We start from the raw sequence: 27,127 nt of genomic DNA, 5'->3' as shown, positions 1-27,127 counted from the left end.
TTTAGTGATATTGTTTATTATTTTAAAAAGATGATTTTGATGGTATTATGATTTGCTGCCGTGGCGGGCCCATTGTACTGTAGCCGCATGCTCGTTGGCTCACAGCAGACTTGCTGCGCTCTATTGCCTCAACGATGTTTGCTCCAGCATAACGTTGCCCTGCCGCTCACATGCCTTCGGCTTGCAGCGGTGGTCGTGCATGGCGCGTCGGTTGCCTCGATCCGTCCACTTGAGGCATGCGACCTAGCGGACCCGGATGTGAGTCCTAGATGGATCGGAATGCAAGTCCGAAATGCACGTCTTGATCATGTCCATTTGCAATGCTCCTAAATACTTTGAAACCTCTAGGGTGAACTTTGAGCGAATGCCCCGCTGGAGTAGTAGTAGGGGGTGCTGTTACCGCGGCGAAAATAGATAACTCCAAGAATGAGGTGGGCTTTAAGTATTTATAAGAATGCTTTGAATTTTGGGAATTTCATGACTCAAGTCTCATGATTTTGGAACGTGGTTATTTTGCAAGCAAAACATTGGACTTGCAATCAAGAAAAATATAAAATCTGAAGGCTTTAGTGTTTTACAGTATTGTGTAAATTAGAAAATGTTATTTAAGGTTGTATGAGTCATTGTAGTTTCTTGTTTTGATAAAACCGGCAAAAAGGTTCTTTTGTGCATAGCCTGCATAACATGAGAGAACAATGTCTCATGAACAATTACAAAGAGTTCTAGTGTTAAAAGTCAGCCATGTTGCAGATTAGTTTTTCTTGTCTGCATACATGTAAAGAGAATAAGGCTTCTTTTGATGATGACACAAAATATGCTAAGCTGGGTATTCATACTTATCAAGGATATTTAAAAAACAAAAATAAAAACTCAAGGATTATGAGTTTAAGCAAGTAAAATGGATAGTGAATAAAAGTAATCATAAGCCTATTAAAAAAGAAACAAGAGAACCCAACCCAAAATTATCTTGAGACAAGTAAAAGGTCCCTTGAATACATATTTTCATACGACAACTGTAATTTTTCACAAGTGCAAAGAATATAATTGTTGTCCAATGAGAAGAAAAAAAACATTTTTTTTGCTTTTTTTAAATTTTTTTTCCCATATCCCTTTTATTCTTGATATTGGTGCCATGTCATGTGCCTCCACATTGTAGGCAAGCAGTCATTATTCTTTAGAAAAACTCCCTCTTTTAGACAAACTCTGTTATTGCTAACTGGTAGACTTTGCCCCCACTGTCAATTCAGAACAGCCACAGATGAGGGAACATAATAAGCTTTATATGAAGGTACAGCATATCTTCTGCTCAAAACTTCATCCAGACATCTTGCTGTCATTTGTTGCTGATCTATATCAACCTTTTCTTTTGGCTGAAAATGGGAATGGTTTTTCATGTGGTATGACTACATCTTACTGGGATACATGTGCACTCAAAGTAAAGTATCTAGATGTCATGAACTGTTAAATCTGTAAAGTTCCACAAAACAAGAAACATAAGTATACTTCAAATGTGAAACAACATTGTTTACTTGGTTCAGGGATTGTAAATTGGGGAAGTAGAGTTTTGTTATCAATCACATGCCTGGTTACCTAGTTCTTTTTTATGAAACATGGTTTTAGTTCAGTTGTCCCAATGGCCTGCAAGTTAGAAGTTATAACCATATGTCAAGAGATATGAATTAAGTCTTTGTACCTGACATTTTACTTGATTTGCTACCTCATAATCATGTGGTGCTTGAGATTTTGTACACACGTGCACGCATATCTTCTACAATGAGTTTCGTTTAGATTTTCAATCTTACAACTAAATCAGCAAGGATAGATGAATCTCTCCCTCTCCATTCTTGCATTTTCCGCAATTATGTGATGCTGCTTCTGTAAATTAAAAGAACATGCTGCTGCTAATTGCAGCATCTCCTCTTACTGACTAAGAAATCATGAGCAGGTTTCTGCAGTTCGGAGGAGAAGGGCATATTCACATTCTGCCTCTGAAAGAACCTAGGGTCAGGCCGAAGGGCTGGCTGTGAAAGTAACCTGGCAATGTCCTGCCACCTGAATACCTGATCTTGCCAGGCTCGATGCTGTTGATGCTGTCGTTGATCAACCTGTCAGGTTGGTTTGTGAGCTTGAGATCGAAGGCGAGGTTGGAGGGGGGCAGGGGGAGATCCTTTCTGGTGGTCAGCATTCATGTAAATTCATTATGGAAGAATTTAAAATCCATGTACAAAAGTCTTACGTAATTAACAGTGGCAGCAATGGAGCTTTTGGAATTCTTCATGAACAAAAGAGCTTGGTCATAGACTAGCAGAAGCCAACATTCTGAATTACTCCCTGTGCCTGTCGAATACTTCATTCCCAGAGACAGCTGCATTCTGCTATTGTTGATCCTGTATCTAGGAAAAGAAATGTTTATTTTCACTAATCAAGATCTTGGTGACTGACAACTGCTCATTAGCAACTGTTCCTGATCTGGGATTTTCAAAATTACTACCCGTAATTGTTTTTTTGCTTGTCATAAGGTCATGCTGCTCTTGGTGCTTCCAGCGGAAGAATCTTTTTGACACAGGGAATTGAATTGGTCTGGGCTTAAAATCCTGTAATACCACATCAAAATTAAAGAAGAATAGGAACAAAGAAAGGTGACAATAGACAAATAAAATGTATTATTTTTTTTACCACAGAGATGACAACAAATACAACACACTGAAAAGATCTGCAAAATCTTTGCCTGTCTGGGAACCTGGATAGCAGTTGGTTTCTCATTCATTTAGAAACTAGAGGTAGTTATCGTTGAAGATTGAGAAAGTGAAAATTGGGAGATGGGGGTGGTGGTTTAGGAGTTGTGCATGAGTTCATCTTCATTGCAAAACTAATTTCTGCTTGAAAAAATTAGATAGCTTCAGAAATTAGATTGCTCCACAAACTGATACCCTAAATTCCAATAGTGTGATTTGTTTGAATGAAATTTCTGAATAACTAAATCATTTCCCATGTTGTTAGAGGTATGTTGCTTAATAATAGAAATTTGGAAGCAGAGGATCGATGGAGCGCACTAGTACAAAAAGGCATAAAACAAGTTACAATCACACAAAAGGTTGAGGATATCATCAAGCAAAAATTACATAGAATGCACCAAAATAACTTTTATTTTCGTACTATCTTGATGCGACTACTCAAGAGGCCATTCCTAAACGTGAAGTTCATTATAAACCAGAAAATCTACAAAGCAACAAGTTCACTATTTAAGATATACAAGGATGATAGCTGCATGGATACATGTGGAAGTCAATAGAAGTGTATTTTCATCTTAAGGAATTGCAAATTGTAACAAATTCTCATCATTTTCACCCTGGCTTGCCAATTTAGCAGTAATCAAAGATACAAACTGGATCAACTTTTTAATTTGAGCTTTGTGAAGCAGAAGAGTCTAGTTTACTTTGCGAGACTTTGGTGTGATTTATTCACTCAATTAAAAATATACTGATGACAGCCGCAACTTAGCCTGCCAAAATACAAGCGGGAAGTCATCAAAATTATTTTGTTCTAAACCATATATATCCCAGCAAATTTGCAGAGGGGGATGCATGAAATGAGATAAACGGAAAAAATGGTCTAATGAGTACCTAAATTAGTTAAAAAAATTCAAAGCAGAACCTTTTCAATGTTTTTGTAACTGTCAATCATTCTTTCATCATAGGTAACAGGTCTAGAATCCTTTATCTTCACGGATTTGAGAATTGAATCAAGATAGTGAACAAAACTTAGTTAAAGATGAATTATTTCCATACAAGCATTATCCTCCAGAGTAAAGTGTGGTGCACATTTTTTTCCTTTCCATTATGGAAGAAATGACGAGCACAATACTAGATTTCGAAAACATAGGCAGCTCTGTAACGAGTTTCCTCAACAATCACCCAAACTGTGAAAATGCATGATATTTATAAGCATGCAACTAAGAGATATGTGATAGAGAAATTGGTGATATCTAAGTCTTTCATGAAATACTAAATTTATCAATACATGGAATCTTGTCCAGATCTGTTAAGCATTTGTCTTTGAAATAGTTAATGCAGAAAGCATCATCCAACAATAGGCTTCAATTTCCTATTAAAAAGCAACATCATTCTAAAATATCAATACATTTGTTGAAACTAAACCACAAATGCTTCTAACAATACCCTAGTCAATAAATAAAAGAACACACTAACCAATATGGACACTGAAAGGGATGGCAATGCCTTCTTATATAATGCTAGAAGTAAATAAGTGATACCAAGTTTAGCTATGATCACAAGATAAAAAGCATAAACTGTCATGAAATTAGATCACAAATTTAACACTCTTTTTTTTAAGGGAAAATTTGACTCCCTTGTAGAGAGTAATTTTTGAAATTATGGTCATGTTGTCATGTTGGTAGCTAGTTTATTTTATTTTCCTTAGCAAATGTGTCATTTGGTGGGAATAGTTTAGCATGCTATCATTATTGCTACACCACTGTAGGCCAACAAACCTTGCACCCATCTTAACCAATTTTACCTTCTGCTTCAAAATCAAAGCTTGACCATGGAAACATGCATAGAGAATTTCTTTGTACAGATTTTGTTCTACCTCCATGATTTTATTTGGAACAATCATATATCACTTATAATTGGCATCACGGCTAAGGAAAAGCAAGTCCTAGGTGTGACATATGCATGGGTTGATGAACACTCATTTTTGTAGCTCGCACGTATGTGAGCCACACATATTTGGTATAAACTTATCCCTGCCACTTCCATTTGGCACTCTAACCAAATTCGAACTTTGAATATACTCATTTAATGCTAGCTCACTCAAGCATATCACCCTTAGACCATTATTGCCTAACATCCACCCACCTCATTAATGCCTCCTCTTTGTTGAAGCCTCTCATCATTCTTAATGAGAAAACTTCATGTTCTTCCTTCACACCAACCTTTGTTCTATCTTTGTGACAACTCAACAATTTCATGAATCTCCATAAGACACTACAGATGCAAGATTGTTGAACCTAAAGAGCCTGAAGCTACTAGAATACGTCCCCTTTCTATGTTCTCTGAAGCTAGTGTTGTTAAAGTCTATCTGCACAATCTTGTAGGTTCGAGAACCCCAACATTTTGTTCTACATTTGGTTGTCGATCTTGGGCTAGTTTGAACCTAATGTAATAACTACTTGAGAAGGGGACTTTCTGGCATGTGAAAAGTGAAATCTCCTTTCTCCACATGTTATAAAAGTTAGGGCATGGCAATCTATGCATTTCAAGATTCCTGTTGATATGAGAGCTATCAATTCTCCAACTGTGGATTTTAAATAATTGTTTGAGCAAACTTGGAGCAGAGTTACTAAGCCACACCAAACACAATATGGAGGGCACTTATGGGGCCTTATCTCTTTGGCAAAGATTTACGGCAGGTTGTTGGTGCAAATGTAAAAGTTGCTCCAGCAAACACTAGAGAGAATGCCGAGGCCTTCAAATATAAACCCACAATTCATCTACAAGAGATCCACTTCTAATATCATTGAGCATATTATAAGTTGCAATTACCTTGTGATATTTGGACAACTCTTGACGAGTTCAATGAGAAGAACTTGGTCTGCTTGTAATTGCTAGAGAATGAATTGGCCAATGTCATACAAGGTGATATCTCAATATCACAATATCTCTTTAGGATATTTAGAAATACGGGGAAAAGAATATTTTTCAAGATGTTGATATTGGAACCAAAGAATCATATTTCAAAGGCATGGATAAAGCAATACATCATTCACAGTCCAAAGAGAGAGTCCTTAATTCAAGGATAAGTTCAGCAATGATCCTCGGTACAGTTTATGAATCTTCTTGCTTCACAAGAGTCTTTGGCTCATCAAATAGTTAGTTCTTCTTAGGACAAGTTTCTCTTCCAAATAGATCTCCGTAAAATCATTGCAGAGGTTAATTAGGTGTTAGTTTAAAAAGTTTATGCAAGAACCACACAATTGTGTTGTTGGTAATAAAATTTAACAACATGGTTACTGATGGGGTTTAAAAATCAACTAAGACAATGAATGGCATGGAATTAACTTTTTCCAGTCCATCTGAAATACTTTATTAATTATTTGAGCTGAGCTAGGAAGATCTACTTCTAGCTTTTAGGTGCCCCTTTTTATAGAAAAGTTCATGAGTGGGAGACTTAAAATCATTATTCTTTTTATGTTAGTCCTGGTTGGCCTCATATAATGACAGGTTTACATATCGTCCAAGAACATGCTTCATACATGAGTAACACTTACATGTCAAAAAATTTGTTTCATTTAGGACCGTTTTCTTTCCAAAACAGATCTTGATTCAGCATAAGGGAACTGACTAAACCAACTGATATTGAGAAAGAGCTAATAGAATCTTGGGTGCACAAGAGAATTCAAATGATGGAGCACACTAGTGGAATAAGGGATAAAATCATTTGCACATGCAAAAAGTTGGAGATCACTTCTCTTTCCATGCTATATTGATTGCAGCCACTGCTTACTTGAAGATTTCTAAAGCTGAATCGCATTGTAAAACAAAATATCTACAAATGAAACAAGTTGCAATCTTAGCCAAAAAAAAAAAAAAAATTGCAGCAACTCGACAGATGATTAAGACATAAGCAGATCGGGGCCAACTGTGAAACATGGGAAGCTTATGTGAACCTTAGAGAATAGCAACCAGAAAAATTACTATTTAAAACATACAAGTGTGATAGTTGCACAGTTACAGGTAGAAAAATCAATGCAGGTGTACTTTTATTTATAGCATAACATGAATTGCAGCCATGATGTATATTTGCATTTACACTAGGAAAGAAACAGCAAGAACAAGTTCCACCTACCTTTTTTCAGAATTTTTTCTAGTGCAACACTTTTATATATTTTTTTTCTGCAGAAAGCCATGAACATAGATAAGGTAGTTTCAAAGCTTAACAAATTTGGATAATTTTCCACCCTGGCTTGCCCATTTACCAGTTATCAAAGATGTAAGGTGTATCCTCATTCTTTTCTCTTTGCAAAGCACCAGATCTAGTTTACTTGACCAGAACATGTTGTGGCTGATTCACTCAATCAGCAAATACTGAATAAAACTTCAACTGAGCTAGGCTGCCAAAAATACAAATAAATAGGGATACATGATATTAAGTTAGTAACTAAATGAGCAAATGATGTGACGAGCACCTGAATTAGTCAAGAAATTCCAAAGCAGGACCTCTCCAATGATTTTGTGGTGTCAGGCATTCTTCTCGTCATTAGCAACAGGTCTGAAGTATTTAAGCTTCATGCAATTGAGAATTAACTTCAGCAGTTCAACATGAACTAGGCAAAGAGATATTATTTCAGTAAAAGTATTATCCTGGAGACTAAAGCATGGAAAACAGTTTCTTTTTTCATTAAGACAACAACTAGCATGAATGTTGGCCCATAAAAATACAGGCTGCTCTTTAACCTCCTTCCCTTCACAATCTCCTGAACATGAGCAATTTACAATATCTACAGACATAATTAAGTGATAGGAAAAATGTTGAAACAAAAGGTACTACATGAAAAACTTTCATGCAATAATAAATTTATCAACCCATGGAATCCCATCCAGTTTTTCGATGCATTTTCATTTAAAGTGGAAATTGCAGAAAGCATCATACAGGAATAGGCTAAATGTCCTCCTATTAAACAGTAATTTCATTCTAAAACATCAATAGATTTGTTGAACACTGGACCACAAACACCTCTAGCAAGACCCTGGTCAAAAAATAAACGAACACACCAAGCATTATAGACACCGGAAGAGCAGGCAATGCCTTCCGATAGAATGCTAAAAGTAACAGAGTGATACCAAGTCCAGCTATAATAGCAAGATAACAAGCATACACTGTCATGAAATCATACATCGCCGCCCTCCCAACCAAGACGCTGTAAAAGATAAAATCCCCCAACCCTAACTTGATCGCCCCTGATGAACCCAATCCAATTCCTTCAATTTCCCCTTCTCCACGACTATCTAATTGGGTTTGCACCAAGGGTGCTCTCAACTCTGATCGCGAAGAACCCCCAGCAGACTCCTGTTCACTGATAACCAACCTCGTCTCTGGCAACGCCTCTCCAGTCATCGAATTGTTGGAGTTCAAACTTGAATTGGTACCCAAATCTCTCCTTTCATCTGTCACCGGAGACATGTTTCCAAGTGATGAAGGATTGGCATTAGAACCTGAATTCGTACCATAATCTCTTCTTTCTCTCCACAATCTCCTCCTCGCACCCGGGCGAGGCTCCACGGGCCTCGCCTCATACACCAAAGCTGGTATATCCTCGTCCCGAGAGATTGCAAGCTCCACCAGAAGCCTTAGCGGTCCACCAGGCAACAAGACAGCGGCAAGATCATACAGTGCCATGGCTACCAATAGGGCCCAGGTGGTCCACTCCGGGAGGAGAGTGAACCAGTAGGCGACGAGCACGCCGATGATGACCAAATACCCCTGGTTCACGGAAATTGGCATCTTGGTCATGAAGACCGCCATGACCCCGACGACGGAGAAGTTGAGGAGGAGAAGGGAGAAGGTGATAGCATCGATAGGGAAACTGAAGTGGGTGACGAGGAGGAGGAGGATCTCGCCGCCGAGGAACGCGAGGACGACAAAGGAGGAGAAGGCCATGTAGGATTTGAGGAATCGGGTGCAGCGGAGGTAGAAGAGGAGGACGAGGAGGAAGGTGAGGAGGGTGACGGAGGCGATGAAGACAAGGGAGCTCAAGAGGGCGCCGGAGAGCTTGTCCCAGATGGAGGCGGCGGAGGAGGAGGATGAGGGGTCAGAGTAGGCGGCGGCGGCGAGGGAAGAGAGTGGGGAGGTGGATGAGGAGAGGGTGGAGACGAGGAGGACGACGAGGAGCATGCAGGCGGAGACGGGGGCGACGATGCGGATGATCTCCTCGCCCAGGGAGTCGAGGAGGCTGGGGGTGGAGTCGGGGTCCTGCGCCATCGGATTCAAGAGAGGAGGAGGGTGTCGGTAGATGCGGAAGCTACTGACCGGATTGGGGTTCTTCCTTGCGAGGGATGCGGAGGCTTTTCCCCTTTCTATTCTCTTTTCTTTAATTATTATTCTTTGCCTTTCCTTTGAACCAGATTTGGTTCAGTAGGAAAAAAAAAAAAAGAAAAAAAAAAGGAAAGAGAAGTATGGTCAATAAACACTATATATATATATATAAGTAATTTAAAAAATAATAAAATTAAAATTTTAATATAAATAAAATTTTATATTTTATAAAAAAATATGAAGAATATAAGAACGTCTAATTTTTATGTTTTTTTCAGAAGTGCTCCGAAACTCTCAGCCAGAATCCTAAAATGACAAAAAAAAATATCAGAAATATAATAAATATTTTATATATTTTTTAAATAAAATAAATATCCAACTAAATATAAATTATTTTATATTATTTTTTATAATCAATCAAATATATAAAAATCACTAAATGTTAACTTCCTAGAAAACGCATTCCAATGAGGATGAATTCTTTCTGCCAACCAAATACATCCTAAATAAATTAATGGTTGGAAGATAGGGGGAAGTGGCAGCTATTTTACCGAGCAATATTATTTGGCAAGGATGACATTGGAATTTGAACATGTACCAATTTCTTCTTTTAACTTTAATAAAAAATATTTGATAGAGCTAGATAAATAACAGATATATAGCTTATTGTTACCATATTTTTGGTTGGTACAATAGAAATGGTTTACAAGGTGGTAAATTGCTCAAAAAAGTGTATGTATGCAAGCTATAACTTATTATGAGAGTCCTTAAATGATCTACAAATTGTCTTCTTTTTTTTTTTAAGAGATCAAAGAATTTTTTACATGAATACCCTTCTAAATATCAGATTTTGCATGGATATCCTTCTAAAATTAATATTTACATATATACCCTCATAAAACTGTGTTATTACACAAATGCTCCTAAAATAACAATTGTTCTAATGGTGTTAAGAAAAATCATATTTATATTAATTAAAAATAAGATAAAATTTTAAAATTATGCTATTGTCTCTGTCTTTTTCTTCTGCCATCGGAGTCGCGATCGCGATCCTTTATAAATATTTCTGTTTCCACATCTACCCATTAAGGATGTTTTAGTTATTTTAATTTGGAACTGTTAATTTTTTAACGGCGTTAGATGGCATGGTTACATATGCAAAAACAAGAATTAAAAAAAGGATAGAATAGTAAAACAAGTATTTTAAAAGGGTATACATGCAAATATCGATTTTGAAAGGGTATTCACGCAAAATTTGATATTTAGGAGGGTATTCGTGCAAAAAATCCTAGATTAAATGATCTACAAATTGTGAAAATGGGTTTAAAGGCCATGTGTTCATTTTATGATTGGTTGATCTTCTCAAGGGTAGTACAAATTCTTTGGTAAAAATAACTTACTTTTCTAACTGATTTGCTCTTAGACCTTCTTTTACCCTTGGAGTCATGAAAAGTTTAAAGTTTAGTGACTTGGATGTGATATGACAACAAAATTAGAACATGATAGGACAATGACACACCAACTATTAGCTATGGGCATATAGTATTTTCAAATTAGAGTGTTTTATATTTCATAAGATATTGTAAAATATTGCTTAGAAAGAATAAGGAAATATTTTTTTTTAGAAAGATCAATTTCAAGCAAATCCCTTTTCAAGTTATGTCTAATAATAAGTAAATTGTAAAATATTTTACAAAAATAAAAAAAATCCAACATTTGTTTATTCATGATGAATATATTGTATCACTCAGATAATAATAAAAAAATATGGAGATAAAGGAAGAAGACGAGGAGATTGTCTTGAATTTCTGAGTATGCATTTAATATTTTTATACAAATCATGTGGTATGGCTTTGACTTGATTCATAAATTGAATCAGTTATTGTAGGCACAATTTTGGAATCTTGAGCTTCAAAGCAAGTACAAATCCAATTAAGTGCTTGATGATGTGCCAAATTCTTCACAAACAAATATCAGTGGACCCTTAATTTGTTTTCAACTTAGAAAACCCTAACTGGTTGAACTTTTATCAAGGTAGTTCCTTAGTTCACTTTGAAAGTGTTTTCAAATATGTTAGGAAAATGTTGCATGTTTTAGCAAATATATATGAACCTGCAGTTACATCAAGCTATGATCAATTGTAATCAAGCATTCTTACTAACAGTAAACCAAGATTTGTTGCTAGGGTCATGTTCGATTCTATTGAACCAAACTTCCCACTAATTTCATCATCGTAATAGAGTTTTATTTTGATCCTCACCATCAATACCTGCCCGATCATACGAACAATATCATAATATATTGTATCGATCTTTTATATCATTCTTCAGCTTATAGGAAGAAAAAACATGATTCATTTAAAGAGAAGCCGCAATATGGTGGTATTTCATGTGTCATGACCAAAATAATTCAAAATTGATACATATCATACTTGCACAAAAAGTTGGTTGTTTTCTGCTAATCAAAAAAGAATTAGCTACAATTGTTGTACATTGTGTACCATCGGAATACCAATAATTTCATATAATTCTATCTTCACCAAAGTAATATGACTCCTTGCATATGTTTGTGCTCTATATTGGAAAAAATTAAAAGTTCTAATAGAATGCAGAAACAGGCTAAGGATTTTCCTTCCGCAGGATCACCAGAATTATCACCCGACGCCTTTCCTTCCAAATGATATCAACCCGCTGCTCTAATCCAACGGTCAGTACTCCTCCCCGAATGCCGACGGCCCTATAAAACCCCCTGATGCACGGCGACCTCAAAAGCCGGCTCTTTTCCTAAAACCTCGAGGGCTGTCGTCGAGGAAACCTCTCTCAGGTACTGCGCCTCTAAAACCCTAACCCTAATTGCCATATCTTAATTTTTAGGGTTCCATGCTTCTGGGCGGAGGCATTCTTTAATCTTTTCGTTTCTCTTTTAAGAGTTCATGTATAGATATTATTAGTTTGGGAATCGATTACTCTTTGTTTTGTAGCTCTTTCTTTTGCTGTTATTATGCTGCGGCGTTCCCGCCTTTTTTTTTTGTTTTTCTCTTGCATATGTGTTGGGATAGTGAAGATTTTGATGTGTATGTGGATGGTGATGACTGATGTTGGTATTGTTCCAAGATTTTTTTTCTTTTTGTTAATATACTTGTTGTATCAGGAAATAGAAAATGCTTTCGTTGATTATATCATATGTCTATATACCTTTTATTATTTTTTTCGTTGATTCTGGTCAATTTCATTTGGGTGATATAATCAGGACGATGCTGAAGTTGAAGCATTCTAGCTATCTTGGTTTTGATTTATTCGCTGCTGTCTTGTTTTTTTTTCTTTTTTCCTTTTTAGTTTATATATATGTATATAATTGTTTTCGAGCTTATTGCCTTATTAATTGAAAATATATCTAAATTGAATGGTGGTAGATTAAATGATGGAGTTGAAATTTTCTCTTTTTCAAAATTTTTGTTATTGCTTTTTTATTGGGGTTTGCAGTTCATATTTATTGAAGTACATACTAAGGCATTATAAGGCATCTAACAATTGATGCCAAAAGGCTGGATCATGATAAACTTTAGGATAGTGCTGATTAAGGAGATGTCCTGTTGATCGCTTGAGCTATCCTGTCCAAAATTGTTTGGATGCTGAGCCTACTCATTGGTGTATTATCTTTACTGTAGTTTTGCATGTATCTGTATGCATAATCAATTGATATCAATGCAACCTTCATCTATAGTCACACTTTGAAAACTGTTACTCACTGTAGCAATATGAGGTTGATGGAATATTAGATAGAGTTTTCATTTTTGCTAATTGAGAGGTGACCGGAGCCATTAGTCCATTGCAATTGCTCTATGGAATGCGGATCCAATCTTAATGCTCTAAATGCTTATGTGCTTAGAGCTAAGAATTTGGCTTAAAGCTTGTCTTGTCTATGTCCAACTCATGCTTGTCACCCTCCAAAATGAGTGCATAAGAGGTAACCAATTTTATATAGCATAACTATTGTATTCTATTTCAAAACAGACTCATAGTTTTTCATCTTTCTCTGGACAATGGTTTGAGATTCTGAATAATGGATTTTGCAAAGATGAAATCAATGTTGCATAGATGATTAGTTTTCTACGCCGTTCTATTCCAGCAACAAATTTCTGATAGTTTCCATGTTTCTTGGTGCATTGGTTTCAGATTCTTAACAATGGCTTTTGTTAATAAAGTCGGTAATCTGATTAAGCAAACTATAACTTCCAATCCGTCCATATACCAAGCAATACGATGCATGTCATCCTCAAAGCTATTCGTTGGAGGTTTGCCCTATTACTTCCAATCTTATTTTCTCCTTTTTTTTTAAAAAAAAGATTCTAGGTATCTCACATCTTTTGATGTCCAAAATACCTATCTTATAGGACTCTCATATAGCACAGACGATCAGAGCTTAAGAGAAGCCTTCACCAGCTATGGTGAAGTAATTGAAGGTATGTGTTTTATCCAATTTTTCTTTTTTTTTCCCTAGCAAACTGTTTCTGATAGCAATGATTTGTACGTGATTTTTCCTTCAGTTCAGATTTTCCTTCTGTGCAGCTAGGATTATCATGGATCGGGAAACTGGTAGGTCCAGAGGGTTTGGCTTTATAACTTTCACATCAAGTGAAGAGGCCTCTGCTGCCATCAGTAGCATGGATGGAAAGGTACTAAAAATGAGACATCTTCTTGTTAATTATTTGAATTATAATTTATAAGTCAATCTTAAAGTAGAGCCTCCATGAATTCAAGCACTTAGCTCAGTAAACATATTGTTGTTTATATTTGAAAACAAAAAAATGATAATATCCATCAAATTGCCGTTTAAATCCTTAATGAACTGAAGAGCTTATCGAGATTTGGAAAAGTATGCTGTACATCCAAAGTTTTATCTTAAAACAACTATTCCTATTAATACTGTACTACTACCAAGCCTCCAATTCTTGTTTGGTCTTCCAGTTTATGGTGACTATTCAACCTTATTGCAAGACCCCTATCCAGTACCAGAACTCAATTCAACATCGTTGTCTGCGATGCTGATCTTAAACTTTGCTTCCCCTTTGATGCACATTTTGACTTATATGGCAGTTAGCCTTAGAAAATGTTCTTTTCAGCCTTGATAATATCAATGGTTATTTGTCAGAACAGGGCTCATTTCCTCTTCATGTACTTGAATTTAATTTTTTTTTTACTCACTTGAGTTGGCCTCTTCTAATAAAAAGTGATGTGCATAATATTAATTTATCATGCATATAGTAGGATGAAGAGGAGGTACCTGAGCATCCTTTTAAAATGAAGACCTTTCTTCTTCTTGAAAAGAGCAAAATATGTTGTTTATGACAATTGATTAAATCAACACACATATATAATATAAACTTCTTTCCACATATAAAGTTGCTAAAATAATGTGTATTGATTTGATTGATAAAATGATATTCATTACTAACCCATGTGTGCCATTTCTTGCCACTTAATAATGTTTGAATTGAGTGCTTCAATTGAATTTTAATTTCGTATTTGTCTCAATCTCCTCAGTACATTTTGGAACAAAATCTTCCTAACAAACAAAATTTCATGACTTTCATAATTCTTTTGCACTTTGAATTAATGAACTTGTCTTATTTTTTTCTCACACCTTTAAACAAGGAAAGATGATGGAGTGACTAAATTTGTCTTACCGAGGGTGAGATAAGCAAATGGATCACAATCTGAGCTCATTTAGGAAGAATAAAGATCTCAATTTGGAACATTTGACATGTAACATTGAAATTTTTTAAAAAAAATGTATAGCCAGGAGTACATTTTGAGTTGATGACAATTTCCTTTACATCCATTGGACAAAATCTAGAATGTTTGCAAGAAAAGAAACTTGAGATGTCTTATGCAAGTTAGACAAGGCAACAAGAAAGTTAGTGCATTTGAGTAGGTAACTAATGGATGTCTGTGTGGGTGACACTGGGCTTGTTTAGCATGACTCTTTAGTGGATTTTAAAGCAAAAAACACTTTTCATAGGAAAAGTTTGTGTTTAGAAGTGCCATATAATAGTTTCTTATCAAGTAAGCAGTAGTCAGAAAGCAGCTTTCAGCAGAAGCTAAAAGATCTCGCTATTGGTTTTATGCTTTTTTGAATCCATGACAATGTTTCTAAATTTGACTGACTCTTTCAAGAACAAAATGTTTGGAGGTGCAATTTAACCAAATTTAATCTTATCATCATGAACTGAAATCCAAATCCAATATTTAAACATGCGGGTTGGATCTAAGTTCTTAATGCAGACACTAAAGGGCAAGCATATCAGATTTATTTTCTACAACAATTGGATCAAACAAAATTATATTAACTTGAGTATTGCTTCGTCTCCTGTCTTTTTAAAATTCATGTCCAATTTGTGTTAGATTTAGTTTAAATCAGACCTGAAGTTGATGAAACCCATTTGTGTCTACATTTTTGTATGCACTTGTCTCCTTCATTGGTGAGTGCTTTTACACCATGCATGATTTTTTTTGATGCACTTTTATGACAACGCTTTTTGAAAAGCAATTCGAAAAAAAGATCAAAACCAATTCCAAACACACTCTTAGATGCTTTAGGGGGCTTAAGTCCATCTATCAGCTTAGCATATGTCATGCCACAACAACACTTCTTTCCTGTAAGCTGTTGCCCATAATTGAGTTGTTGACTTCTTATAGATTGGCGTGAGGACTACCTTTGTATGTTATTTGTATTTGCAAGACCATGTCTTTGTCTCATTTTATAGAAACAAAAAAATCACCTGTAACCAGCTTAATAGAATTGAATGATTACTGGACTTGCAGAACTTTTTTATTTTTCAAGTCAGCATATTGTAGGCCTTTTTTACGTGAAAAATGCTGCAACTCCTAGATCAGGTGTCATTTATGGCCTCTTATTCCATTGTGATTAGGATCTACATGGCCGCATTGTTAGAGTAAACTATGCTAATGAACGCCGCAGCGCATATGGCAGTGGTGGTGGCTATGGTGCCGGCGGCTATGGCGCTTATGGTGGCGGCGGCTATGGCGCTTATGGTGGCGGCGGCTATGCTAGTGGTGGTGGTAACTATGGTGGGGATAGCTACAACAGTGGCGGCGGCGGTAACTACGGTGGGGATAGCTACAACAGTGGCGGCGGTAACTACGGTGGGGATAGCTATAGCACTAGTGGAGGTACCTACGGTGGAAATAACTACAGCAGTAGGCCTGGCAACTATGGTGGAAACAGTGCTGGAAATGGTGGAAGCACCGCCGGTGGGAATTATACTGTTGGTGGAGGTGGTGGTGGTGGTGGTAGCGAAAACTATGGTGGGAATTATGGGGGTAGCACAGGTGGTGGAAATTACACTATTGCTGGAGGTGATGGTTACAGTGACAACTATGTTGGTGGTGTTGCCGGCAACGGCTATGCCAGTGGCAGCAGCTCAGGTGGGTATGGTGGGAGCGGGACAATCGGCTATGGTAGTGGTAGCAACCAGTATAATAGCACTACGAGCAGCAGCACAGGTGGTGGTTATGATAACAGCAACCCGGATTTGGGCAGCAATCATGAGTTTGATGAGCCCGATGGCCATGCCACCAAGCAAGCCTGATTAAAGCACCAAGCTCACCTACCACATCCAAGTGAGAATAGAACAGCTAGGATGACACAAACTAAGCATTGAGCCTAAACTTGGGGGACAATATATCCTGTGTTACATCTCTTTGTTATCTTTTCCTTGATCTTTGTTTCAAAATTTTGGACAATGAAGGTATGGGATTGGACTTTTTTGTTCTTAATCAGTTGAAAAGTAATTTTTGATAAATTGTTTCAAATTTGATGGGAAAGATGCAATGGGTTTTGCTTTAGAGAATGACTGTCTTTCTCTGTACAGGTTGATATGGCCTTTCCCCCTTATATAAATTTTACAAGGCTTTACAAATTATTGTCCTATCTGCAAGTGAACCACCAAAAATCCGAATCAGGATTTCTTATTGCAATATATGATTCAGCTTTTATAAATGGGAAGTTATTGAATGGTTCTACAGACTAGGTCCTCAGATTCAGGCTTGGATTATTCTATGGCTGATGCTCTGCACGGTCTGAGGACCATTGGTTCAGCAAAATACAATGTGGATCTAGAGTGCTAGCAAGGTTTTACGTTCTGTTTCAGTTTTCTATACTACAACGCTGTTTGTCATGAGAGCTTTTATTCTTTAGCTCATGGCATAAGATTCTTATTCAATAATAATTACGTGCAGTACGTAACAGTTGCGATTTCAGGACAGGTGATGTGGTTAGTCTCTTAATCTGGCAATTCCAAGTATTATTTTCAGATTGTAATCATGAGCCTAGTTGATTCAAGATGCTTAATGGTTTGCTCATGGAAATGAGCAACCTTTCTCAAGCTGAAGCAAAAACAAACCTTCCTCCTCATTTACTCATCCAATGAAAAGAGCATTCTTTGAGCATGTAACACTACAGGTGACCCTTGCCTTGTCCTCTCTACAATCTGTTGGATCAATTCATCATCAACAACAACATCATCATCATCATCATCAGATTCATCTTCATTATCTCCATGGCTCTCATGAGCATCATTTGATTCCTTGCTTTGCTTAAACTGCTCCTCTCTTGGCTCCTTTTCAAAAAATTGTGCACATCTTGGTAACTTGTCTGCACTGCCACCTTCCATACCCCATATCGGACTCCAATCGGCATGCAGCCCATCCATACAAAATTTTTTATTACTCACGTTGGCGGTTAATTGCACATTCTCCTCCTCAGTATTGGGCATTTGCAAGAACTCCTCATACGCCTCATCATATGCATTTAATGCGTCTCCTGTTAGGTTTAAGCAGACTGCTTGACTTGGAGAATTATCAGTTCCCATCCTGGTCAGGCTTTCTTGGGTGGAATAGGATCCCACATCACTGCTCGAGAAGGCTTTCTGAGAGAGAACTCTATCAACTTCCATCAACTGCACTTGCTTCTGGCTTTGCTCGAGTGCCCCTTCAAGCTCTTTAATTCGTCCTTCTAGTCTGAGTTGGATCACTTCATGGAGCCGTAAGCTGAGCTCTCTAGGTGAGATAGCATAATTCGCATCATGTGTCTCAGTTGTGGAGGTTCTCTTGCTGTCTGTATCATTATCACCTTTCCTGTTATGAACTCCCCCTTCAAGCATATCTTCTCGCAGCTCCCCATGAACGACATCAGCTATGAGGTCTTCATCAAACTGCAATCAGATTTCCATCTTGTAAACTAAAACTTTCGTAAAATCAAATGAGGCATTTAGATTTCTACCAGGAGTAAAGGGGAAATAGTATGTAAACATCGAACCAACCATCACAAAATAGTTACTGGCTCCATCATATGACTGTCATCACTTAGATGACACAAAAGATGAAAATATCATGATTAAAGAAATTTCAATTGCAATAAAAGCATGCAAGACAAGCGTGATCGAGAATAGCTGTGAATTAGATTAATTGTGATAATACTGTTGCTAATTCCGAGAATGAAATATAATACTCTTTTGAAAAGAAAAATATTATATTCTTTTATCCATGAGAAATTACTGCATACAACAATGTCAAGTCTGGGCATGCGTAAGAGAGACAGAAAAATATAAAACAATCCTACTTAGCAAGTTTTATTTGAAAAATGTCACAGAACATCCACTACTAAAATGCCAGTTCAAAGGATATATTAGGTTAAAATAAGAAACAAGAGAAGTTCCAGCAAACAAATGACAAATAAACATTTCATTGTATTAATTTAGTGCTTAGGCTTTGATAATCTATAGGTTTAGGCTATACCTCACCAAAGGCAGAGATTCTTCCATCCTGACTATCAGCATTCATGTTCAATTCAAGTCTCTCAAGTTCAGCTTCAAGCTCTGCTTCGATTTCACTCATTGACTCAACATTGGACAACGGCAGTTTGTTACATTCCACTGTTTCTTTTTCAGGAAAATAAGATGTCGGAACCTGCTCCTTAAAGGATTCAATAGAATCTTCTGTTTTTGCCTTGCTGTAATCATGTCCATGGCTTCCACAAGATTCATTAGCCAATTCCTTAACAGTCAGTGATTCTTTCATCTCCAACTCCTCCTGTAAATCTTGAACCAAGTTTTGTGTGTGCTTCAGTTGGTCATTTAATTTTTCAACTTCTTTTCTATGTGACATAATAGTGGATATCACACCAATGCTCGCTCCAAGACAGAAAACAAGCGTTCCATCAAGTGACTCTGAAAAAGCAAAAGAAGAGGAAGAAAAAAAAGAAGAAAAGCTGTTTTAGAACGAACCAAAGCCAAAAGATTCACTACAGATAATATACTTGGAATTTGAAGAATATGAATAAAGCTTGTGCTTATAAGAAAAGCTAAAATGTAACAACTAAGAAAATAGATGATATTTGAAGCAATTACATATGATAGTGTTGTCATTGCACGCATATGCGATAATAAAGAAAAAAAGTTTTGTGATACCAAATAAAATGTTTTTGCAAGAAATTGAGCCTTTATATTTGATCTATATCGCTAAATGCATGATCAAACTGTCTTGATGATAAATACAAATAGGTTGAACAAGTAGGGAGAATATGCATGAGCCTGTTGAAAGGGTGCATACACAGAATTTTAAAAATAAACGCTAGAGAAGCTGTTGTCTTAGTGCCTGATTGTTCCAAATGCAAAATAAACCATACTGATGACAAGTAGATACCAATCATGGGGATTCAATGCATGGGGAGTCGGTGCAAGAAGCCACCAAAAGTTGCAAGGATAGTATTAAGAAAACAGAAAGGACAGGTAAGGTTTATAAACCAGGATAAAAAATACCCAAAAATCCATATTTATCAACAGAAGGAAAAAATTATCAAAACAACTTCTTTGACCTCCTCATTCACATATTCCCGAGATCCTACCTAATTGCTGGGGGCACCAACCACCCATACCTCTAAAATCCGAAGGAAATTTGCTCTGGGGACATCTTTTCCTTTTGGGACAATTATCCATAACCTTGATAAGATATTGTTATAAAATCTCCCTACTAGTGGATAAAATCATTCCATGGGAAGACTCCTTGTCTACTCCTCTCTTTTTCCCCTTTCTATGACTTCTCCTATTGGCCATGCCTCCTAGTGCGAAAGCACCCTCTCCCTATCACCCTCCCTCCTTCCCTCTTAAGATACTTGTCATGAAATATTCCAAATAGTAAATGAAATCATTCCATGAGAGGATTTCCTCTTTACTATTCTATCTCTCTCTCTGTCTGTCATTTATTCTATATCTACTCCTCTTGATCTTATTATCCTACATCCTCTCCCTCTCTCCATCCCTCCCTTCCTTTTGCTTGAAATGGTGGGAGTTCTCATGTGATATCCCTGGCTATGATAATTGTGCACAGTCTTGTCATGAGGATGCACACCAAATAAATCAACCTATAGTCAAATTGGATATTGCTCATCATCTATGAATTTATTCATTATAAAACTGATCTAGATGCAAATCATGCAATGCAAACTTCTGGTTGAGATTCCTACGGGTTTGCCTTGTGCTTTTCTACATGGTAACAATTCTCTTTCAGTGTTTTAGTTTTCTGGAAAAATATTATTTAATACATGTGTATTGAGAATATTCGTTGAGGATGAAGAGTATTACCATTCAGCAGCCTTTTGTAAGGAAGAAACATGCTTGGTTTAAGTCACCACTTATTCAAACAGAACTAAAGGTTTGCCGGATAGCACAAACATTCTGGAAGGCCAGGGGTCAGAAAAGCCAGCTAACTTTAAACCCAGTAGCACTGAAACACAAAGGACTGATGGTCTACAGACACGAAGTAGACAAAGAACCTGAGCTAACAGGGTTGCATCAATCACTCCAAAACTTCAATTTCTTAGGCATTAAACACATCATTATTTCAGCATATTTTCTTTTTTTCCTTCTTGTTCCCTTCACCAAATAAAACGACAATGAGTTGGGTCAGGTAGAGCCAGGTTCAAGTCAGAAAACCATCAACCCATACCCGATCCTTTTATAATCAGGTTGGAAAATGTAAACCCATACCAAAGCCATCTATTTTACATAACCCACACCCACCCACCAACTCATATAAGTTTTCAATTGTCAATCATATATATAACTGAAAAACAAAGGAAAACATGGTATGCGAAGATCAAATAACAAAATCAAATTCAACTTCAACTATATCATCATAATTGAAAAAAAAAAATAGAAATTTGGGATATAATAATCATAAACTAATTAAGAAGAAAGTAGCTAAATGCATTCCAAAATCCTGCAGTTTGTCCTATCCATTACTCTCTATAAGCCTTTTTTCCCCTTTTGCTTAGAACCAAACAACATGGAAATAATCAGAGAACTATCAACTATGTTGGGTTTGGGTGCTGACTGGTTCCCATCTAGTTCACTCCAGGGTGACCCATTAGGTCCAAGGGGCTAAAAGCCTAAAATCATACCTGCCCATTTATTATCAATACTATTTTAGCTTGACCCAGAAACAACCCAAATTTAAAAAATCCTACCCCAACCTATTTATTCTGGGTGGGTCCAGGTAGGTTGGTGGGTGCAGATCAGAATTCACTATCCCTACAATAACAGTAAAATGGCGTGGGTTCTAGATTGTAGGACTTCTTGAAGAAGATATTACATTAATAGTATTGGTAAAAGAACATTTGAATGCAGCATTTGCAATATAAAATGTAAAGGGGCCTAATATAGGATCATTATTTTTATCTGGTTTCGGGATCGGCCATTACTTAGGATGACACAACAGGTGGACCTACATATCTGATAAGATTCTTTAACCTGAAAACAAATGACACCCCACCCCCCCAAAACCACCCCCCAACCGCAAAAAAAAAAAAAAAAAAAAAAAAAAAGAATCCAGCAAACATCCAAGATAATGTAATTAACAAATCAATTATGTGATTCAATTTGTGCATTGATGTCAATCAGACTCAGAGTGTGCAGTCATCAAATGTCAGGACCCAAAAGGAGGTTTCTGGTCCTTATGTACAGGAGAATGAATAGTTCATGAACTACTACACTTAACAAAAAACAAGCTAACCATTATATATTCAGTGTAAACAATTTGGGATTATATACCAATACTTTATTCAGAACATTTCGCACTGCAAGTTCATATTCCAAACTTTTTGTGATGCCGTTTTCTCATTTCATATGTTATATATTTTAGGAAGTTTCATATTCTTAACATAGTCTATCGCTAATGCAAAAGGTAAACAAACATAGAAAGTTCATTATGATATATAAGATGTCATGGCTTAAAAAGCATAAGCCGAGGTTGATTATGCTACCTTGTGAATGTGGAAATTTGCAGGATCTCTGAGAAGTGGAAGAGACCAACCTTCCATTCTGCATCTCCCTGCTCTTCCGTTTCAGTTTCTTTAAATCTGGAAGAGGAGAAACTCCAACAACAGTTTCCTTCACTCCTGAACTAACTCCAACATCCTTAAGCAAGCCATTGTTACCCAAAGGTTCATGGCTTGATTTGCTGATTACTCTGTTCCCATCAGTTATAACAAATGGCTTTGCAGCTTGTGCACTAGGTGGCGAGAGTGAACTAAATACATATTCTTCAATTTCAAAATTTTCTTCGTAAAGCTGAGGGACGAGACAGGTCTCTGTAGAAGTAAGAGGCTTCACAGAATGCCTGCGAGACCGTCTGCTCCTAAGAGTTCTTCGGCCTTTACCATGCCCATAACCAAGACTCACACTTATCGGAGAAACATCAACTAGTGAGGCATTGCCGAAACTGTTCATTTCATACCCAGATTTATCAGAAAACTCACCATTCACCTTCACCCCTTCCTCACATATTTGAGTACTGTCTTTTCTAAAAATCCACGGCTGCAAACTCAAAAGATTATTGTGGTCCCTTATATACTCGCCTGAACTCATCAAAGTGTCTCCTTTAACACCACCATTAGAAGCCATTCCCTCAAATGGAGCATTAACCCTTGATCCCAAAGACCTTCTAGGGGTATTACAAGGGACCTTGTCATTACAAGAAGAAGCATCTTCTGCAGTTTTCCTTCGAATCAATCTACAAAAAATACTGCCCCCAGATTCAAAGCTCTTCCGATCATTCTTCTTGTCCATCGACGACGGCATTTTGGGTTTCGTGCGAGTAAAGCCTCTATGAAGTGACTCTAACGAGCATTCCTCCCCCTTCTTCACAACCTTTCGCCAACGCTCGACCAAATACCCCGCGCCACTCGCTCCCGCAGCTACCCACAAGTCCATCTATGTTTCACCCCTCTTGACGAAACGAACACCAACCCAATGAGCCGGAACCTCCGAGAATTCATCATTTTAATTCAAGCAAACCCTCAATGTGGAACACTCCATGGATGAAAATTTTCCATAAAACCAGAGACACGCAGAAGCCTTGAGAGCTGATAGCAGAAACCACAAAAACTCCGATCTCAGGTAAACCCCATCAATCCAGCATCAATCCTTCCGTGCCGAGCCGATTAAAATTCAAACTGCAACGAAAAAATGATCGTAAAAGCAAAAAATATTCAATCTTGGCTTTAAAAAGGCCAACATTGGACGAAATCCATCGCAATAAAGCGCCCAAATCGAAAGAAAACAAAGAAGAACGAGAGAAAGAGAGGGACTTTGGGGTTCTTACCCCAGAACGGCGACAGCCGGACCAGACACAGATTCCAGATGGATCGAGGAGCGGAAGCTATGAGCAAAATCCAAACCTAGAGAAAACAAAAAAGATGAGATTTTTTTTTCGTCCCTCCAGTTCTCCCCCATATAATATCGCACTCGCCGTGTTCGAGACTTCCAATGGGCCGATGGGCGAAATATATTGGAAAGTGGGGCAATACGGTAGAAATGTGTATGAATAATCTCCACCGTTGTATCCTCCGTTTTACCATATGAACGGCCATGATCGTGTCACTCGGGAGCCAATAGGATCCTACTTAAAATTCTACAGAGTTCGTGACGTGAGGTCGAGTCACGCATAAATAGAAAAATTATATCAAGAATGTGAAATGGGAAGATTTAGGGACGGGAATGTCATTTTAGACGTTGATAGATATTTAGTTCTCTAATTTGAAAGGAATACAATGTGGTGGGGTTTGGGGTGGTTGTTGAGTCCAGGGTTTGAAAGCTCTTGCTAGCCTTCTCTTTGGCCTAACATAAATATATTGTAGGAGTGTTTGAGAAGAGTTTGATCCAAGTATATGATTGATCGAGTAGAGAGACATGCATCGGATGGTCGCCAAGAATGCATCATGTCTAGTGCATATGTTTCATAGAGAAAGGAATACTTGATAGATCGGTTGCCGAAATAGATCTTGATTTAGAACAATAGTCACAACTAGATAAGGATGAGAGTGGATTGGATAATATCTATTCGTATCTATTTTCGTATTCGATTGTATCTAAATATAAATAGAAATTTGAGCATCCGACTAATATCCATATCCGTACCCATAACTGTCAAAGAAAAATGAATATGACTATGGATAGAAATTATGTGATCCGTATCTAAATATCTGATTTGATTTGTAACTCTATTTAATTTTATATGCCACTCATAATTTTTTTTAAAAAATAAATGGTCATATTAGTATGCTATTAACTTGATTTATTATCCACTGAGTAATATTGTTGATACTGTGATCATAAAGTTTAATTATTCGATTTATATCCGTATTTATATCTATATTTTTAGTATGTGATTTATATTCGTATTCATTTAAAATAGGGATATAAATTTTTGCATCCGACTAACATCTGTATCTATTCGTCTAATAAAGCAAATATGGATATGAATATTCTAATATCCGATCCAATTTCAACTCTACAACTAGAAGCACGTCACAAATGGTTTGTGTGTTATAATATGCTAGATTAATTGAGCGATCACACAAGATTAGTTCGAATAGATGATGCTAACAATGCTCTTTTATATGGACATGCTTGATAATTTTTACCCTTAAATAATGGCCATCTCTTTAGGTTTTAACTTCGTAATTTTTCATGTATTTGAATAAATTTTGTGTAAGTCCTAATCAAAACATTGTATATGAGTTAACAACAATTGTTCTAGGACAAAAACAACATTGTAAAGTTTCCTAACATGGAAACATATAAGTTGGGTTGTAGTTATTATTTTTTTTTATAGTGCACGTGCAATGCACCCAATATGTTGGATCTATTTTAAAACCATTATAATTAGGGCTGCAATTCAGATAGGTTGGGTTGAATTAAAGATGAGCCTAAATCCAATTTTTATGTCCTCTTATCCCAATCCAATTATTCAACCTTTTTTTGAGTTAAATTTGGATTGGGTCGAGTTAGTCAAATTGGATAAATCAGGTTGAATAGGAATCTTTAGATCGAGAGAAAAGTTTGACAATAAAAGGGACATGAAATAAGTTTGCTTATCTTTTTCATCTAGAAAAAAATATCTTAGCAGCGTGGGAGAACCACCAAGCTAAATTAACTACATCAAACACTCAACAAACACTTCTTAGTAGATGGAAATAAAACTTTGAGTAGGGGAGCAACTGCTGGGCTAAAACTGAGTTTATGGATAATAAAATCTCTAATTTATCTGAAGTGTTTTTCCACAAGCTTGAGCAGAGTAACTGAAAGAAAAATCAAGACAAAAGGAAAATCAACTTATTAAGAAAAATCGCCGTCAGCTGGGGAACGAATCAACACAAAAATAAATTCAGTTAACATTGGGCATGCTGTACTATTTTTTTTTTTTTTTGAGGGAAATGTTATGCTAAAAATTAGAAAGGCTAAACATACAAAAGAAAATTTGAAATATTTCTCTGATCTTGTTTTAATGACCCAGAAACTCGACACTTTGATATTAATTTCATGTTTGAATTCAATCTCAACTTCTGCAGGCGAATGAGGTTACCAAACTGAAGCTATAGTACTGAGATATCTTAATGAACCTACTCAATTTTGGCATGGAAGAAACATTCCTTGCACCACTTGGATCCTCTAAAGAATGCAAAATGGAGGAGTCTACCTCATCTCAGTCAGGAGTTTTATAGAAACCATACCCAGATTTTGATTCAAACACATCATCATAGATTTGTCGATGATGATTACTATGATATGATAATTGATCTAACCTTACTTTACCATCTATTTGTGAAGGTTCAGGATGAGAAACATTAATGCCCTGAAAAATTTTATATGACCTATCTTCATTTTAATACAGACAGAGATATATTTAGTCCCTTAAAATATATCATTATCTTAATAAATGACAAAAGGAGACATATCCTCCAACTTCCCATTTAGAAGTCACCTAATGCCCTTATTATCTAAACCTATCTAAAAAAATGCCTTTTAAGTGACAGAAACAACCTCATGCTTTGAACTATCTCTTCTATGTTTTTACCCTAGTCTTTCTGTGGGATGCCAGGGGCAAATGCATCTGTCCAAGTATGAAGACTGCACATTGCTGAGTAAAATTTCAGCCAACAGAGGCAAAGCCAAGCTCTGTCATCATAGAAATGGATTTATATTGAAATAAACTCAGATATACCAATTGTGGATCTGAAGCAAAAGCAAAAGCATAAGCAAAAGATAAGAAAAAATCGGGTCGCAAAAGATGTCAATTTTTACAAAAGACATCTAATTTTGAATCAGGAAACTGAAGTTTAAATGATGAAATCTATGTTAATCTGCATGATGAAATATATACAAATAGCAAAAAAACATATTGCATCAAGCATCAAGCATCAAGCTTAGCTCACCATGTTGTGCATTCTTGACTCCAAAACACTGCATAATGCACAACCCTAGAGTCCAATCAAGAGGCTGCAGGCATCTAGGTGAATTTATGAAATAAGAATTTCCCTTCTTCTAAAGATTAAATATATTATTTCAATAAAAAATGAGCTGAAATATATAACTAGTTTTAAATAATATTTCGAAATTTGGTTTTGATCAGCCTAACTAGCAGAATATTTTATGCTGAGCAAAACATGGAAAAATTAACAAAATTTTCCCATGAGTCAAGACCAAGTGGTCAAA

General features: G+C 36.6%; 3 protein-coding genes across 4 annotated transcripts; 1 reads left to right on the top strand and 2 right to left on the bottom strand.

The window, feature by feature from the left end:
• Positions 1-1,677: 1,677 nt before the first annotated feature.
• Positions 1,678-9,111, bottom strand: LOC103704474 (presenilin-like protein At2g29900). Of its 2 annotated transcripts, none has more exons than XM_039115773.1 (2): positions 2,237-9,111; positions 1,678-2,105 (listed from the first exon to the last, which is right to left on the bottom strand). In XM_039115773.1, exon 1 carries the CDS (start codon positions 8,998-9,000, stop codon positions 7,714-7,716), a length of 1,287 nt encoding a protein of 428 aa, XP_038971701.1. In that variant the 5' UTR covers positions 9,001-9,111; the 3' UTR covers positions 1,678-2,105; positions 2,237-7,713. The 2 variants fall into 2 exon arrangements, with proteins under 2 accessions (XP_038971701.1, XP_038971700.1); XM_039115772.1 differs by having other exon boundaries at positions 1,678-2,387; positions 2,492-9,111.
• A 2,652-nt stretch (positions 9,112-11,763) lies between these two features.
• Positions 11,764-16,901, top strand: LOC103704472 (glycine-rich RNA-binding protein 10-like). Its single transcript, XM_008787764.4, has 5 exons — positions 11,764-11,877; positions 13,230-13,348; positions 13,448-13,516; positions 13,623-13,729; positions 15,986-16,901. Exons 2-5 carry the CDS (start codon positions 13,240-13,242, stop codon positions 16,664-16,666), a joined length of 966 nt encoding a protein of 321 aa, XP_008785986.1. The 5' UTR covers positions 11,764-11,877; positions 13,230-13,239; the 3' UTR covers positions 16,667-16,901.
• A 458-nt stretch (positions 16,902-17,359) lies between these two features.
• LOC103704471 lies at positions 17,360-23,895 on the bottom strand. Its single transcript, XM_008787763.4, has 4 exons — positions 23,736-23,895; positions 22,396-23,586; positions 18,873-19,303; positions 17,360-18,289 (listed from the first exon to the last, which is right to left on the bottom strand). Exons 2-4 carry the CDS (start codon positions 23,342-23,344, stop codon positions 17,492-17,494), a joined length of 2,178 nt encoding a protein of 725 aa, XP_008785985.1. The 5' UTR covers positions 23,345-23,586; positions 23,736-23,895; the 3' UTR covers positions 17,360-17,491.
• Positions 23,896-27,127: the final 3,232 nt, after the last annotated feature.

This window comes from Phoenix dactylifera, unplaced genomic scaffold (assembly GCF_009389715.1).
Source record: "Phoenix dactylifera cultivar Barhee BC4 unplaced genomic scaffold, palm_55x_up_171113_PBpolish2nd_filt_p 000007F, whole genome shotgun sequence".
Lineage (NCBI taxonomy): Eukaryota > Viridiplantae > Streptophyta > Magnoliopsida > Arecales > Arecaceae > Phoenix > Phoenix dactylifera.
The sequence above is the reverse complement of the archived record's forward strand: the minus strand, read 5'-3'. Positions and strand labels throughout refer to the sequence as shown.